Source organism: Vicugna pacos, chromosome 7 (genome assembly GCF_048564905.1).
Source record: "Vicugna pacos chromosome 7, VicPac4, whole genome shotgun sequence".
Lineage (NCBI taxonomy): Eukaryota > Metazoa > Chordata > Mammalia > Artiodactyla > Camelidae > Vicugna > Vicugna pacos.
Window position 1 is genome coordinate 11,164,261 of NC_132993.1, and position 15,741 is coordinate 11,180,001.

Consider the following 15,741-nt stretch of genomic DNA (forward strand, 5'->3'; position numbering starts at 1 on the left):
CACAAAAATAACTCGAAATGAATTAAAGGCTTACATGTAAGACCTAAAACCATAAAACTCCTAGAAGAAAATACAGGAAAAAAGCTCCTTGACATTGGTCTTGGTGATGAGTCTTTTGAATTTGCTACCAGAAGCACAAGCAACAAAAGCAAAAATACACAAATGGGACTACATCAAGCTGAAAAGCTTCTCCACAGTAAAAGAAACAAATCAACAAAATGCAAAGGCAACCGGTGAAATGGGAGAAAATATTTGCAAATCAAATACCTGATGGGAGTTAATATCCAAAATACATAAGAAACTTATACAACTCAATAGCAAAACAATGAAGTGTTTTAAAAATGGAAAAGGTCTTCAATAGACATATTACCAAAGAAGACATACAAATGGCCAACAGGTTCATGAAAAGGTATTCAGCGCCACTAGTCATCAAGGAAAGGCAAGTCAAAATCACAGCGAGATGTCATCTCACACTTGTGAGGACAGCTTTTATGAAAAAGACAAGAGACAACAGGTGTTGGTAAGGACATGGAGAAAAGGAAACCCTTGTGCACTGCTGGTGGGAATGCAAATTGGTGCAGCCATTATGGAAAACAGGATGGAGTTTCCTCAAAAAACTAAAAATAGAGCTACCATATGATCCAGAAATCCCACTTCTGGATATATATCCTGAAGGAAACAAAATTAATACCCTGAAGAGATACCTGCACACCCATGTTCATTGCAGTCTTACTCACAATAGCCAAAATGTGGAAACAACCTAAGTGTCTGTCCACAGTTGAATGAATAAAGAACATGGGTGTGTATACATACAATAGAATATTAATCAGCCATGAGAATTAAGGAAATTCTGCCATTTGCAACAACGTGGATAAACTTAAGTGAAATAAGCCAAATACGGTATAATCTCACTCATACGTGGAATCTAAACAAACAAACAAAAAACAGTTGAACTCATAGAAACAGACAGTAGAAGGGTGGTTACCATATGATGGGGAAATGGGGAGGTGCTGGTCAAAGGTTGCAAGCCTACGTTTGTAAGATGAACAAGTTTCTGGGATCTAATGTACAGCATGTAATACTGTATGTGTACTTAAAGATACTGCTAAGACAATAGATTATAAGCATTCTTACCATATACATACACAAATGGTAACTATGTGAGCCTGTGGATGCATTAATTAACCTCATTCTGGTCATTATTTCGTGATACATATGTATATCAAATTATCACATTGTATACTTTAAAGATACACAATTTTATTTGTCAATTATTATTTCCCCAAGTTACACTTGGGGAAAATATGAAAATAAATAAATAAAAGTCAAGGAGCCAGGGCCCTGAACTTTTTTTGCAGATTCCTGTGTCCATGTGGGCTGCCTGGACCACCAAACTTCAAGGGACCTTTGGTGAGGAGCAACAGGGAGAACAGGAAGCTAGGTCCTCTCCCTTGGAGTCTTATCTGAGATCTATTACAAGTAAGAATCTGTCTCCAGCAGAGAGCAACGTTTAACATACGGCTGGAAATTGGAAGGTAAAAGCAAAGATGAGAAACCCAAGAAGGACAGGAGCAATTTAAAAGAGTCAAGATGGAGGAGCCTGTTCGTGACAAAGAGATGTACAGAGAAAATTACCCAATCACTACAGACACGGGTGGGAGACTCTGTGTAAAAGGGATACTCAAGACAACAACTGCAAAACCAACAATAAAAACAGTAAATATACTAATTCAGTTAAAAGACAGTGTTTCTCAGAGGTACCATCCAGTGGAAATTTCATGGATGTGTGGAATCTGACAGCCCTGGATTTGCAATCACCACTCTGTCACCTAAAACATTGGACATAAGTAATTTAAGCCCTCTGAGTCTTAGTTATGCAAAGGATAATAAATGCCTACCTCCCAAATGGGGTAAAATATTACATGTAAAGTGACTGGCACACAGACAGACAAACAGGGCATGTTCCCTAAGTGAATTCCCCCTCCTCGCCCATGCCCATGAGACAGGGATGTCCAGCATCCTAAGTATGGCTGCACCTTCGGCAACTCTGACTTCCCCCAACATCCACAAAGGGCCCTTTACCTCCAGCTGAGTGTCCCAGTCTAGAGACGAGTTTACAACAACATCAGGAAAATCAGGCCAGACCTGTGAAGAGAAAAATGTTCAAAGCAACGCACTAGATAATTTTTCTTATATAGCATTTTCTAAGAAGCTATAAACCATGTCCCAGAGGTAATAATACTTTGATTTTCTTGTAGGATCAACGTAGAGAAAAGTGGATCCCACAAGGCAACACACATTCTTTAAAAACTCCTTAACAGTGTTGACAAATACTGATTGAGAAAATGAGAACTTCTGACCTCGGAGTCCAAATAGAAAAGGCAAAAAAACACGTAGAAACACACTGACAGTTACCACCCCCGGGCTGGGGACTAGGGGGTCACACTCAGAGCGTACCTTTCCCCAGACAATGCTTCCATCGCTTGGGTCTTTGATGAAGACATCGTCCTCCACACCCCGTGTGAAGGCAGGATAGGGCTTTGTTTCGTTGCCAGAGATGGCTGGGTCCTGAAATCCAAGCATAGGTCAGGAGAGAAAACCGAGGCCAGAGAATGACGAGGACAGGAGAAAGGAGAATTCCTCAGAAGGGAAGGCATTGGCTTCCACCTGAGCTGTAGGGCTTCTGTGAATCTGGGGAGATGCACTTTCCTTATTGAACCTCAATTTCTCCACTCAGAGCAGGGAAGGAAACACAGCATAAAGCTTTCTCCACCAAAGCCCACTCTCTCTCCCCAACAGACTGCACCCGCTCTCGTGGGGACTGACCAGGATAAGGATGACCCGCATCCCATCAGCCTGGATGCGTGTAATCAGAGCTGGGAGCCCAGCAAATTCGGGGCCAAGGGTGAAGTCCAGCTGCCGCTCCATGTAGTCGATGTCGGCGTACTGCACATCCTGGAGGAGGACAAAGGACACTTGCAAAAGTCCAGGTTCCAGATGGGACAATGCACCACTGACGAATGGTGAATTTCAGGCATCTTTGTGATTCTTTCAAATCCCACCTCTCTTGTTCGTTAGGTACTAGGTTCTGAAAAATTCACCTAATTTTCTCATTTCCAGTCATAAAACAGGGAAAAAACTATACTAGCAAAAAACAGGATGCTAATGCCTAGCTAGCAGGGCTGTGGAGATAAACGAAAACAGCAGATGAGAAAGTGCTTTGTAAAAGGCCAGTATATGGAGTGACTGTGGGTGCCCCTGCTATCAGTGGTTCTTGTTCAGAGAAAATAACATAATGGAAACTAACTGGTACCAGTGCAACATGGACAGTAAATCTGCTAAAAACAAAACAAACAAAAATACCTATAGTTGCTTTGCAATCACTAATCCTGGGGGTTATCAGACACAGCTTTCCTATTTTTTTTTTAATTTTTTAGGGGGGAGGGGAGATAATTAGGCTTGCTTATTTATTTATTAATGGAGGTACTGGGACTGAACCCAGGACCTGGTGCATGCTAAACACATACTCTACCACTGAGCCGCACCCTCCCCATAGCTTTCTTATTAAGAATAAAATATTGCACACTACACTTTCCAGTAATAGGAACAATTGTAAACAACGGAAAAAAAGTAGAAGATTAAATATGTAAGTGGTTCATGGGCCCCATGATCTGATTAGTGGACTTGTCTCCAAGTGAAGGCAGAGTTCGTTTCCATATGTATTTCCTCTGGAAACCAGTCCCTGGTCCCTGCATTCAGCCAGGAATTAGCTCAAAGCTTTGGGAACACTGGGCTGCAGCACTGGCAAAGTGCTGGAACTGAGTTTATATCTACACACATTCTGGTCTGCCTGAATTGGGGTCAAATTCTTTTAATTATGCAAAACTACTGTTGGGGCAACCTTTTATTCTTATGGTACCAAAGATGTTTCGACTGTATGCTGTGAAGTCACGTGAAAGAAACGGAAGTATGATCTTGCAGAAAGAGACTTGGAGCTGGCCTCATGTCCTCCTCCACCTCCTTTGGCAAATCACTGTGACTCTTCAAGTTAGGGACAATGACCTCCCCACCTCGCCTTATATTGCTGCATAGGAGTGAGGCTGAGTGTGCTATTGCATGAGAAAATACTTCATAATTTTATAAAACCCAATAAAAATCAGACAAACTAATCCAGATATAGAGACAACAAGGTTTGGCTCTGAGGCCAAGTACCCCCCAGACTGACAACATACATAGGGGATCTGGGCAGCCACCATGTCATCATACAAGCTGGCAATCTCAGAGTCGTTCTGGTATCCATAGCGACACAGTTGAAACCCCAAGGACCAGTAAGGAACCATCACTGGCCGACCAATCAACTAGAAAATAAACAGAGAATTTAATTCTTAAAAAGGAGAATCTGGATTGAAGTCGTACACGAAGTGATAAGACTGTATTTCCAGTGTCCCCAGTTAGATAATCACCAAATTCAAATCCAGACAGAAACTAAGAGGATGCAGAGCCACTGGGATAACTTGGATAAAGCTTCCTGCTAGACTTAATCACTCTCCCTGGGAGTTTTTAAAAATCTGATTTTTTTACTCTGATTTCCAGTGGTAGTCCAGCTTACTGGTTAAGAACACAGAATCCAGACGCAAAATACCTGGGCTACCTTATAGGCTCCAATCTCTGCTGACTATGTGACTTTAGGCAAAAGTGAAATAACCTCTTGTACATCTGCTCTTCGCTTGTAAATTGAAAATAATAATGTATTCATTTCAGTATTTTTGTGAAGACTGAATGAGTATAAAGTACTCTGACATGCAGGAAGTAATAGATCAGTGACACATACTAAGTTTTATATCAGTGTTTGTTGCTGCTGACAAAACAACTGTCATGGCCACTAGGACCACAATTACCACCACCACCACCACCACCACTACCATCATTATCACCGCCACCACCACAATCATCACCACCACCATCACCACCACCACCATCACCACCACAATCATCACCACCATCATCACCACCACCACCACCACCACCACCATCACTACCACTACCATTACTACTATTGCCACTGGCAACTATCACCAGTGGCACCATGGCTACTTCTACTCTACAATGCTTTGACAGGCTACAAATTTAATGGTTACTGGGATGTATTTATTGTTCCTTATTCTATAACCTACTCGTCTTCCAGAAAGACCAACAATTCTAGTTACCATCTAAGAACTACAGAAAGTGCTGTATAAATACTGGCTAACCAATTAAATTCTCTCCTACCTCAGTGTACTGCTGGGTGACAAGCTCTGGAGTTGGCCCCAACACCACATAGAAGTCCAGAACTCCTCCTGTGGTACGGTACGTCAAAGCAGGCAAGGGCTGGAATGTCACATCTGGAAATGGAGGAAAATGCCAGTAAATCTGGAAACCTCCAAGTGAGAAATCACCCCCTGAAATCCACACATTCTCCCTCTTCCTTTGCCTCCTTACTGTAGAGTATTGAGGGAAGGTGTTTTGTACTATAGCTACACAGAATTTTAAAAGGTGAGTGAAAGTCTGCAGGGTCCCATGCCTGGATTTTTTTTCCCTTTGGTGTGCTTAATATCTTATTATATGTTTTGCCATTCTGCTCTTTCAAATTAATAGCAATTTTATTTTAGAATAGTTTAAGACTTACAAGAAGTTGCAATATAGTCCTGAGAGTTGTCTTGCACACTTCACCCACCTTCCCCTAGTGATAATATCTTACATTGTATGTCGTCAAAACCAGGAAACTGACACTGATTTAATACTATTGACTCAGGTATAGGCCTTATTCAGATTTCACCAGTTTTTACATGCATGCTTTTTAACTCCACCTCCTGATGTTCCACCTCCTTTCCAATACACCACACCAATTTTCTTCACACCCTTGTACCCTCAGAGTGAGTGCTCTGATTCATCACTTCATCACTAATTCAAGTCATATGAATGGCTCCTACTGGCTGACCTCCGGATACTTGGTTTTGTTATCCCTTCTACATGGTTTTTGCCAAATAAAAGTTGAGTTAATCCTTGCTACTACATGTTACTGGACTGAAATAAATAGAAAGTCTAAACAAAACAAAGGGAAAAAAGCAAAACAAAACACTGTCCACAAGATAATAATTTTGTCTTTGGGGGCAACTTGGCCAAACACATTCTAAAGTTCCTCCATAATGACTGATTCACCAAAATAAGGGGCTAGGCTGCCATCATCTCACCCATGGCATTGCTGTTTAGCAGGAGCACTCCATGGGCACTGCCGTCCTCCTCCAGTGCCATGTAGTAGGGGTGGACACCATAGGAATTCTTCTTGTACTGGGAGAGTCACAGGGAGAGGAGAGGTTTAAAGATACTGTGGCTGAGAAAGAAACTCAACAAAAATTGATTGAAATGGTATGTCTAGTCTTCTCCATGAAATAAATTAAACACACGAAAAACAAAGAAGCCTGAGAATTGGCCCATTTGTCTAAAAGCAGAATGGAACCATCCAAGTTGAGTCTGGAAGGATGACGCATGACGTGTCCACCGTGTGGGCCGACAGAGACACAGGCACACGTTCCCAAAGGCTCTGCCCTTACCCCCGGGGGCTGGTCTCTGGAAAACATGCCCCACGTGTTCCAGTTTAAGTCTCTTCGAAAGGCCGTGTGCTCGGTTTCCCCAAAGCCATAGAGGTATTGGGAGGGGAGGCGCGTGGAGATGCGGATGAACATGTCGTTGAAGGTGAAGCCAAGGAGCTGAGAGTCCCAGCTGCAACACAAAAGGGCGAGTTGGCAGAAGAAATGGGCTGTTCTCATGGCTTCAAACAGCTGACTTCTCAGCAAGATTGAACTCTTGCTTTCTTCCCTGACCCAGAACCCTGGGAACCTCCCAAACAAAATACCAAGTCTATACAAGCTAAATAATCATCGACGTCCTGGCTAAAAGCCCAGGAGCCAGCTTCCCTCTTCTGCTTTCCTCTATCACTGCCTCCTTTCGGGTGTCCCTCCAGAATGCCAGACCCAGTCACTGTCACCATCTCGGTCCCCACCACCTCACACAGCCCTAGTTCCCACTCTTGTCCCCACAGGGATCCATTTTTTACAAACCATCCAGAGTGATATATTTTTGAAGCATCTCACATCATGCCACACCCTTGTTAACAATTCTTCAGTGATTCCTCATCAAAACATTTGATGAAGTCTTCAAAGCCACTCCTGATCTGAAGCCACCTAAACCCCAGTCTCACCTCCCACCACTCACAGCCTTACTTGTGACACTGCTCCAACCACACAGGACTTTCTTCTCCTTAGTATGGCAAGCTTGTGGCTGTCTCCTGGCCTGTGCACTGACTACTCAATCTGTCTAAAGTGTTCTTCCTCTTCCCCCAGATCTCCACATGAGTGGCTCTTGCTCCTCGTTCAAATGTCACCTCCTTGGAGAGACTTACTCTGACCACAGATTCCCCTTGATTCTCAATTTCCTTGTTCATTTTCCTACATAGCAGTTGGCACTATCTAAACCACCTCATATTTTCACTTAAATTATTTTTGTTATTTACTTATTATTTTTTTATCATGAAGAGAGATCTTATCTTCTATAACCAACTGATATAGAGAAGGCATCCTGTAAACATTTGTTGAATGAATCCCTAGGTACCTGCAGCTGCTTCAGTAATTACTCCCAGGGCACTAAAGGTTTCTCCTAAAAACAGATCTGAAGGAAATAACTTATTCGTGAAACCAGAAGGGGACAGTGTGTTGCTTTGAGCAGGACTGCCTCCAAGGACAATAGATCTGGCAATGAACATACAGGTAATCATCAATTCCAAAGCAGACCAGGAGCCATTTACATTACAGTGCCCGTACTCTTCCGACGAACTTCAATCCCAAATGGGTTCTTCTTAATGAGGACCTCATAGAGTCGACTCTCAGGGGTGCTGGATGGAACCTCGGGGATGTTGAGAGGGATTGGGACTTCATACCGGTTGTTGTCGGGATCATAAATCTAGGGCCAGAGGAAACAGATTTCAGGCAAGTTGAGTACTCTTGAAACCTATACCCTTAGACTCTTTGACAAAAGGGTCTGAATGCTGTATTTCTTTGTCTTCTTTAAGCTCACGATCCTGGGAATTTAAGTAACAAATCAAAGATTAACATCAAATTTATCATTTTGATCTAAGTCTGTCATCTCTCATTTATAAGCCTCTATTATAGTAACACATTCCATTGATATTATTTCTACCTTGGAAAATCAGACTAGAAGTTATGACTATATTCTTTATTACTTTGTATGCAGGTGGATGACTGCATGTGAATACCTGAAAGCTTTTCTGAGTTGAAAAACAATGCCCCCCAAAATCATGAACTCTATTTGATTAAAATAATCATAGATGTTCATGCTAAAAACAGGGGTCTGAACTGATTCACTGAGTGCCTACTATCTTCTTGTCTGATACTGTACTAGACACTAGGATTACTAAACTGAGACACAGCATTGCCTTTAAGAAAGTCACAAATTAATGGGAGGCGAAGAGAGGTGCCCACAGCACCGGGTGAACTGTACTAGTGCAGGGCTACAGAGAAGGGTTGTGAGATACAGGGAAGGAAGTGCCTAACAATGTTTCTGGAAGACTGAGATGCTTTCATGGGGGAAAAGGATGAGTCTTGAAGCTTTGCAGCCATTAAACAAGCACAGAGAGAAAACCAAGTCATTTCTGGCAGAGATATAAATGCAAAGGCATAGAGAACTAAAAGAGGCCAATATTCTGGAGAGAGCTACTGTATAATCAGGAGGTGAGGAGGAAAGAGTTAAAGCTGGAAACTTGGGCAAGTTCATTTATTTCAAACTCATTAGGTGATTCAGAACGGCTCTCACTGTCCCATCAGTGGTTTCCGATTACTCTGAGGATAATGACCTAGTGTATTGCAGCATGGTTCACCCAGAAGAGCATACTTAATTTGGGGTTCTGTAACCCAGACTAGCAAAAAGTAACAGAACTGAGAAGAGCTGAGTCAGTACTTAGTACAAATACTGTAAACACGTACCTTAAACTGCAGCATGTTATCCTTATGGTAGGTCACATCCAGACGGAGGGAGCTCACAGGTGTCGAGGGCAAAGTGTAGGCATAAGGGGAAGACTTCAAGGAGATGACAGCTGTGGCCCCATGGGAGTCATACTTAATATCACCAACAGAGTACAGATCATTGATGAAATAGCAAAAAGGGACTCCAGGAGAACTGGATTCCTGAAAAGTAAAACAAATCCAGCTCAGAATGGGTCCTAGAATTATCAAATACAAAGGGGCTAGGAAAGGCACTTTGCAGGGAGATGAAGATAAAATCACTCACTTTCTTACACAGTCTTTGGCAGGGACATAAGTTTAAATTTCTGGTCTCCATGCAAAATACTTGTTTAAAACAAAATCCCACTCCTGTCCCTACCTATTCTTCACATCCAGATAAAAACTCAGGCTGCTTTGGAAGTCCTTTCTTTCTGTGTATTTTAAGCAGTGATACAGGTACTGATGCTATGCTCGGGAAATTGTAGATTAAGTGTAGAGGGTTTTACTGTACATTAACACTGTCAGCATGGTTACCTCCCAGACACAGCCACGGGCAGCACAGTTTTCCGCAGAAGCACCATTCTCATCAGGATAACAGTCTATTTTTTCTGCATCCCTTATCTTCACATCCCACTCCACCGTGTATGCTTCTCCCAGGACAAGGTTGATTCCTGTGATGAGGGCCACCTGGAAGAATGAGGCAGCTTAGCAGGAAAATTTATCCTTGGAACAAAGGCCTTGCAAGATCTGAAACTTCTTTTAGGAAAGAAAATAGAAATCAGACCAGACGCTCAACAATCCGAGTCCCACAGCACTGGAGTTCACATGAAGAGAGACAGCGGGCAGGATCCAATCAGTGACCATAGGGCAAATGTCATCATTCTACCTTGTACATAACATTTTGAAAAGAATCAAGTCAAGCAAAACCTTTGGTAATCACAAAAGGTGATTTCTTTTCCTTCCCTAGCTTTCCTTTTTCTTTCTTTTCTCCCCTAACTTCATTTCCTCCTCCTTATTTTGTCAGGAAGGCTCACCTGTGCACTCCCCATACAGCACAGCACACACAAGCACATGGTCTCATCCCAAACTGAGATCGTCTTCTTGCCCCCGATCCCCGAAACCAGTGTTCCCCCACTGTCTGGACTGGGGGCAAGAACACAGAAATGAGAATCATGGGGCCGGGGTTCTCACTGCCATTCCACTGTGGAAACTCAGACAAATTATTTCAATTCCTTGGGTTTCAGTTTCATCAACTGCAAAACCGGTCAGCTGGCAAGTTCATTCCATTTCCTTCCATTTCTAATGTCCCAGCCTCTTCATTTCTTTAAACCCAAAGTCTCAAAACTTGAAACTTTCTGAGTCCCATTCACTAATTCAAATATTTCAGAATATGAAAATGAATATATATATGTATTCATGTATGACTGAAGCAATGTGGTGTACACCAGAAATTGACACATTGTAAACTGACTGTACTTCAATAAAAATAAATAAAAAATTTAAAACCCAACAAATACTTCATATTTTTCTGTGTTCACCTCTTCTTTAATTAGTAATTTCCATAGAGAACGTTCTCATTTGTCTAGAATTATAAAATCTCATTCTAAGGATGCTCACCCTTCTTCCAGTATCTCCTCAGTCTACGTCATCTTATACTTCTCAGGACTACAAACCCCACCTCAGAACAATTTTCTTACAATGGCATATGTTGATTCAAGGATCAGTATGAGACCCTTTGAGAATTAAATCAGATCCTTCTTATTCTGGTACCTAAGACCCTCCAAAATCTGAACACAGTTAATCTGTCCAAACTCGTCTCCTTCCAAAAGTGGATCCTCCCTGTTCTAGTTACACAATACAGACTGACAAGGCTGTTCTCAGAACTGAGACTGACTTTTTCTGACACCTCAACCTTGAGTGCTTTCTCTAGGAAATGCCCTTTCTAGGAAAATGGTGCCCATTTTTGGACTAGACTGCTAGCTGCCTGCCCATATAAAATTCCCTTCTTACTCACTATTTCAGTTTAAAACACTTAAGTTCCCAATTAAGAACTATTTTTAATCCATGTAACACAGCTGTGGCCACTAACAGGTAAGTAAGTCTGCTGGGAGTTGCCAGCCAAGTGTTTCGTGTTTCGTTCTTTTTTTTTTTTTAATTGAAGTATAGTCAGTTTACAATGTTGTGCCAATTTCTGGTGGCACAGCACAATGTCTCAGTCACACCAAGTGTTTCTTTCTTGATTTAAGGGCCTGCCCCTCCCTTCCCCTTCCCCTTTTTCTTCCAGCTTCTTCTTTTTTTATTTTTACTCTTTTTCTAACAAAGCCATAGCGATGAGGATTAAGCCACCACTTCCAATCACAAGAGAAGAAAAGACCTCAGCCCTGATAATCTTGAGTCACTGAAGCAACGCCAGCAACTGACCACTTCCTAACCTCCTATTGCATAAGGAAAAAACCCACAATTTGTTGAAACCACCATTCTGCTGAGTTTCCTGTCACTTGCAACTGAACAAATCTCTACCAGATGCACCATCTTTCAAGGTCCAATGCCCTGATGTCTCCCAAGGCTTCACTCAACTACTCCATTAAGCTTGTCAACATTAAACTGGACAGAATATGAATTAACATTTCCTATTTGTAAGGCTGGGTTGCCTACCCCCTTCCCAGTAGTTTCATGTATATAAACTGTTTTCCCATCACCTAAATTCAAACAATAAAGGAGTTCCTTTGATCGTATATTAATTAATTTACTTATCAAACATTTAGTTAGTTTATTTTTTATATGAATCCTAGCTCACACTTTGCTGTGCACATAACCAGCTATATAATACTTTATTTCTCACTTTGTAATGTACGCATCATCAGTGTATGTTGTCAGGACAAAATGTCAAATGCCACCGATTTATCACTATAGTAGAAGACTAAATTTACTTATTTTCTCCAAATATGGAAGGTCCCTCACCAACCATGCTACCCAGCAGCTTCCAAACCCAGATCATTCAGCGTCTGTGTAAGAAGGAGTGTTTGGAGAAAGGATTCCGCCTGACGCTGAAATTTCAGAGGAACTGATTACAATCTGATCAGGAACATCAGGTTTCATTCAAAGTGATGAAAAATCATTTTATCATTATCATTGAACCAAGTAAGTAGCCACTAGCTAAGCTTACCAAGTTCTTTGACTTAAAATACTTCCTAAAAATGTATGTGTTGGAGTGAGAATCTGTACAGCTCAATACAGTTTTAAAAAAAAGGGTGTCTCAAAATTCTAACTAATGGGAGTCCCACCTCCCACCTCAACCTTTCTAGCATCAGTCAGCAGCTCTCAGACCCAGTTTTCCTCTAATTCGGACTTCTCTCCTCTTCTGTCCTGGTCAGAGGGGACAGCAGACTGAGGAGCAGATAAGGGAATAAAGATAAAAAGTCCATTTTACTTCATCCTGGTCTCTCAGCAGCTCACTTATTTTTTCTAGCTCTGACCCACTCCTCATTTTTTTTCTGCCCTAACTCTCCGATTTCCCCACTCCAGTCTTCAGAGTGTACTCTGGTCCTTCAGAAACCCATGCAACCTTGGCAAGAAGGACCACCTTAAGCTATAAAGAATTCTTGATAAACTATTTCCAAAATGGAGTTTTACCTGTAGGTCAGAATCGTAAGTGACATTAGGAGAAACTTGACTTGGATGGACACCATTGTGTTTCACTGTAATGTTGGTAGGTTCCTGGGTCCCAAGGATTTTAATCTCTTTAAATACTAAATTATTGGGGTCTGTGTAGGTTGACTGCAAAATCTTCACATCCAAGCGGTTCTGCAAAACAACGAAGCACAAAGGTTGGCGTAGAATACACAGATTCTCAGGTCACTCAAACATCCCATCAGAGACCAGACACCCAGAACTGCTCTGAATGCCTCTCGGCTGTCTCTGCTAATGCGTGCTCAAGAAGTACAAACTTATTTTTCCCCTGAGGGGTGTGGAAGGAGAGAGACAGAAACACATACACACAGAGAACATTTTTTAAAACTTCATTTAAAAAGACAGGCTGCTTTGATTTATCCATATCATTGCCACTTTTTACCAACATGGATGATTCAATTATTGGGCATTAAAGTCATAAACTGAAATGTGTCAGCCTGTTGTCATAAATGAAGCTACAAATATAATTACACAGACACAAACACGAAGAACTGATGGTCATACAAAAGCCCATACTTAAGATGCACAAAAATATACTACTCACTTGGGTGACGGAAAACTCACATAAGAGATAAGCCTTATTGGCCACAGTATCTGAAAGCGAGAGACAAACAGGTCAGACTCCAGCAGGATGGCTTTCCTCCTGGTGCTGCTTGAGACTACATGTTGACAATGACAAGACCAAGCCACTGTTTTCCCTTTTCCTTCTGGCCTTAACCTTGAAAAGTTCCCTTCCAAGTGCTTCCAAGGCACAGTCCTCAAGTGAATCTGTTTCCTAAGCTTGAGCCACAAGAGCTGTTAGTATATTGGAGACAGAAAAAAAAAAATGTGCTAAGAAGCATGGCTAGGTACAGGCCTACTTGAAAAGCGGGTTCTCACTGCCCCACTGGCATGGGTATGTTTTATATATCATTCATTTTGTTCGTAAGTATTTGGAGGGGAGGCATGTGCATTCAATGGCAGAAACAATCTTGAAAACATCTCTTACAGGTGCCTGTTGACAATCAAATGAGAGCCCACACATAGAGCTGGCCAGTGGGAGAATTCCAAGAGGTAGAGATGTGTTTTCCTTCTACCTGTGGTCCATCTACCACTACTCTCGAACAGCACAACCAAGACCAAAGTTCTTCTCTCGAGTGATTAATGCTCCGGTGCCTGGTGAGACTTCCTGCACAGCTGCATGACCAGCAAGAGTAACCAAAGACGCGGGTTTGGGAAACAGTGACATTGTCATAACAGTGCTCACCTTTCGTTTCCCCATCATCCCAGAAAAGTTCGCCTTTTGCTTCTTTGTTCTCATCTAGGGCAATGATGAGACCAAGAGGGTTCCTTCGACTGTGGGAAATAAGATTTATGTAAGAGGCGAAGACTTGGGACTCAAAAGAATTTTGCTAAATGAGCTGTGAAAGATTCTAACCAGATTTCACATGGGAAAGGTTACCAGTAGCAGATGGCTCTGCTTTCTTTGGGCACAAAGGCAAAATCAACACGGGCATCATTTTCTAGAATTAGTAATGTCACAGGAGACAGAAGTAACCAAACGTCAGCCATAAACATCTATGTAGGAGGCAAGAATTTAAGCACCAGAATCACTGCAATTGCTACAATCAAAGCTGCTGATGCAACTATTATTTTGAATACAGGCTATTAGAAGAAGAAACCCTGGATTGTAACTGGCTCAGTCTAATCATTTAGAGATGATACGTGCAGGGGAAGCATTAACTACAGTCAGGGGGATATATTTTTTTCCCTGCCTAAGAACCAGGTTGACTGAGAAAGCAATAAGATACAATTCAGTCCATCGCATTTTATATATATATATATATAGACACACATGTATACACATATATACATACACACATATATTTCCATATATACATATATAATGTACTCTGTAGGATACAGAAATATATAATGGCAATTTTCTGACTTTGACTATTTATTATTAGTTAATTTCAAAAGAAAAATTTAACATTCTAATTATCTGCTTTATAGACTATGAAATACGAACACTACTCAAAAGATGCTGAAATAGGTGGATGTAGAGAAAGGAAGAGGGACTTCAAGTGGAATCTCTCCTGATTTCACCACTCCTCGACACGACCTCCTGCTCCTGTTGTGTCCACCCCTGACCTCGTGCATCCCATAGGACTCTGTCACAGGTCAGCCTTCCACCCTGCCCTATCTATGCAAGCCAGGTTCCCTTATCAACAAAATCACCTGCTTTCATTTAACAGGCATGTACCGAGTAGCTCTCATCACTAGGAGGTCTAAGAGATACAAAAACAAGTACACTGCAACTCCACTGATGACCTTAAATATTATAAGAAAGATTGAACACATTCACCAAATAGTCAAAACGGAAAGAGTAAAGAGTGGCACAAAATTGAAATACTTTTAGGAGTCCACAGTAAAACACCCTGCAGCGTGGAGGCCTAGCTATGATGGAGGACACTACATACGTTGAACGACTCACCCACTAAAACACTCCTTGGGCCCAGATAAATTAAACACATGATTGTTGAAGGGTGCTAACGTGACCCCCAAGTTGACAGCAGTCCTGGCTTGCAGCCAAAGAGAAGGCTAAGCCTCTTTGCAAGAACGAGGGCCATCCTGGGATCCTCAAGATCACTTTTGAAAAAGAAAAAAAGAAATGACTAAACACACAAGGTACCAAGCCAACATGAAAGACAGTTGGCAAAGACAACTGACAACAGATTTAGATCCTTCTGAGGATTTTAGATCACGGAATTTTCAGACACAAACTATAAAATAACTCTGATTGAACTACTTAACGATATTAAGGAGGAAAGAAAAAAATCAGCTAAATAGCAAAAAAGGATAAAAAAAAATGAGCAGAAAGTTGGAAGTAGCAGCACTCCCTCTGCTGGAGTCGTTGGGGAAGATCTCATCTGGCGGATGAAATCTGAGTTTAACTTGGAAGCTCAAGAAGACTGTGTCAGGCAAAGAGCGCTGTGAAGGGGGACAAGCGCCGAAG

At 41.7% G+C, this 15,741-nt stretch overlaps 1 protein-coding gene across 2 annotated transcripts in view; it reads right to left on the minus strand.

Moving 5' to 3' along the window:
- MGAM (maltase-glucoamylase) overlaps window positions 1-15,741 on the minus strand; it is a 79,220-nt gene that overhangs the window by 16,509 nt on the left and 46,970 nt on the right. For both annotated transcript variants that reach the window (XM_072964312.1, XM_072964313.1), the window contains exons 22-34: window positions 13,990-14,078; window positions 13,288-13,337; window positions 12,687-12,857; window positions 9,588-9,740; window positions 9,036-9,236; window positions 7,841-7,995; window positions 6,591-6,759; window positions 6,231-6,327; window positions 5,269-5,381; window positions 4,233-4,358; window positions 2,827-2,955; window positions 2,458-2,568; window positions 2,083-2,145 (exon numbers count right to left, since the gene is read on the minus strand). In XM_072964312.1, the coding sequence (XP_072820413.1) occupies window positions 2,083-2,145; window positions 2,458-2,568; window positions 2,827-2,955; window positions 4,233-4,358; window positions 5,269-5,381; window positions 6,231-6,327; window positions 6,591-6,759; window positions 7,841-7,995; window positions 9,036-9,236; window positions 9,588-9,740; window positions 12,687-12,857; window positions 13,288-13,337; window positions 13,990-14,078 (1,627 nt within the window). The remainder of the gene's footprint in view (window positions 1-2,082; window positions 2,146-2,457; window positions 2,569-2,826; window positions 2,956-4,232; window positions 4,359-5,268; window positions 5,382-6,230; window positions 6,328-6,590; window positions 6,760-7,840; window positions 7,996-9,035; window positions 9,237-9,587; window positions 9,741-12,686; window positions 12,858-13,287; window positions 13,338-13,989; window positions 14,079-15,741) is intronic.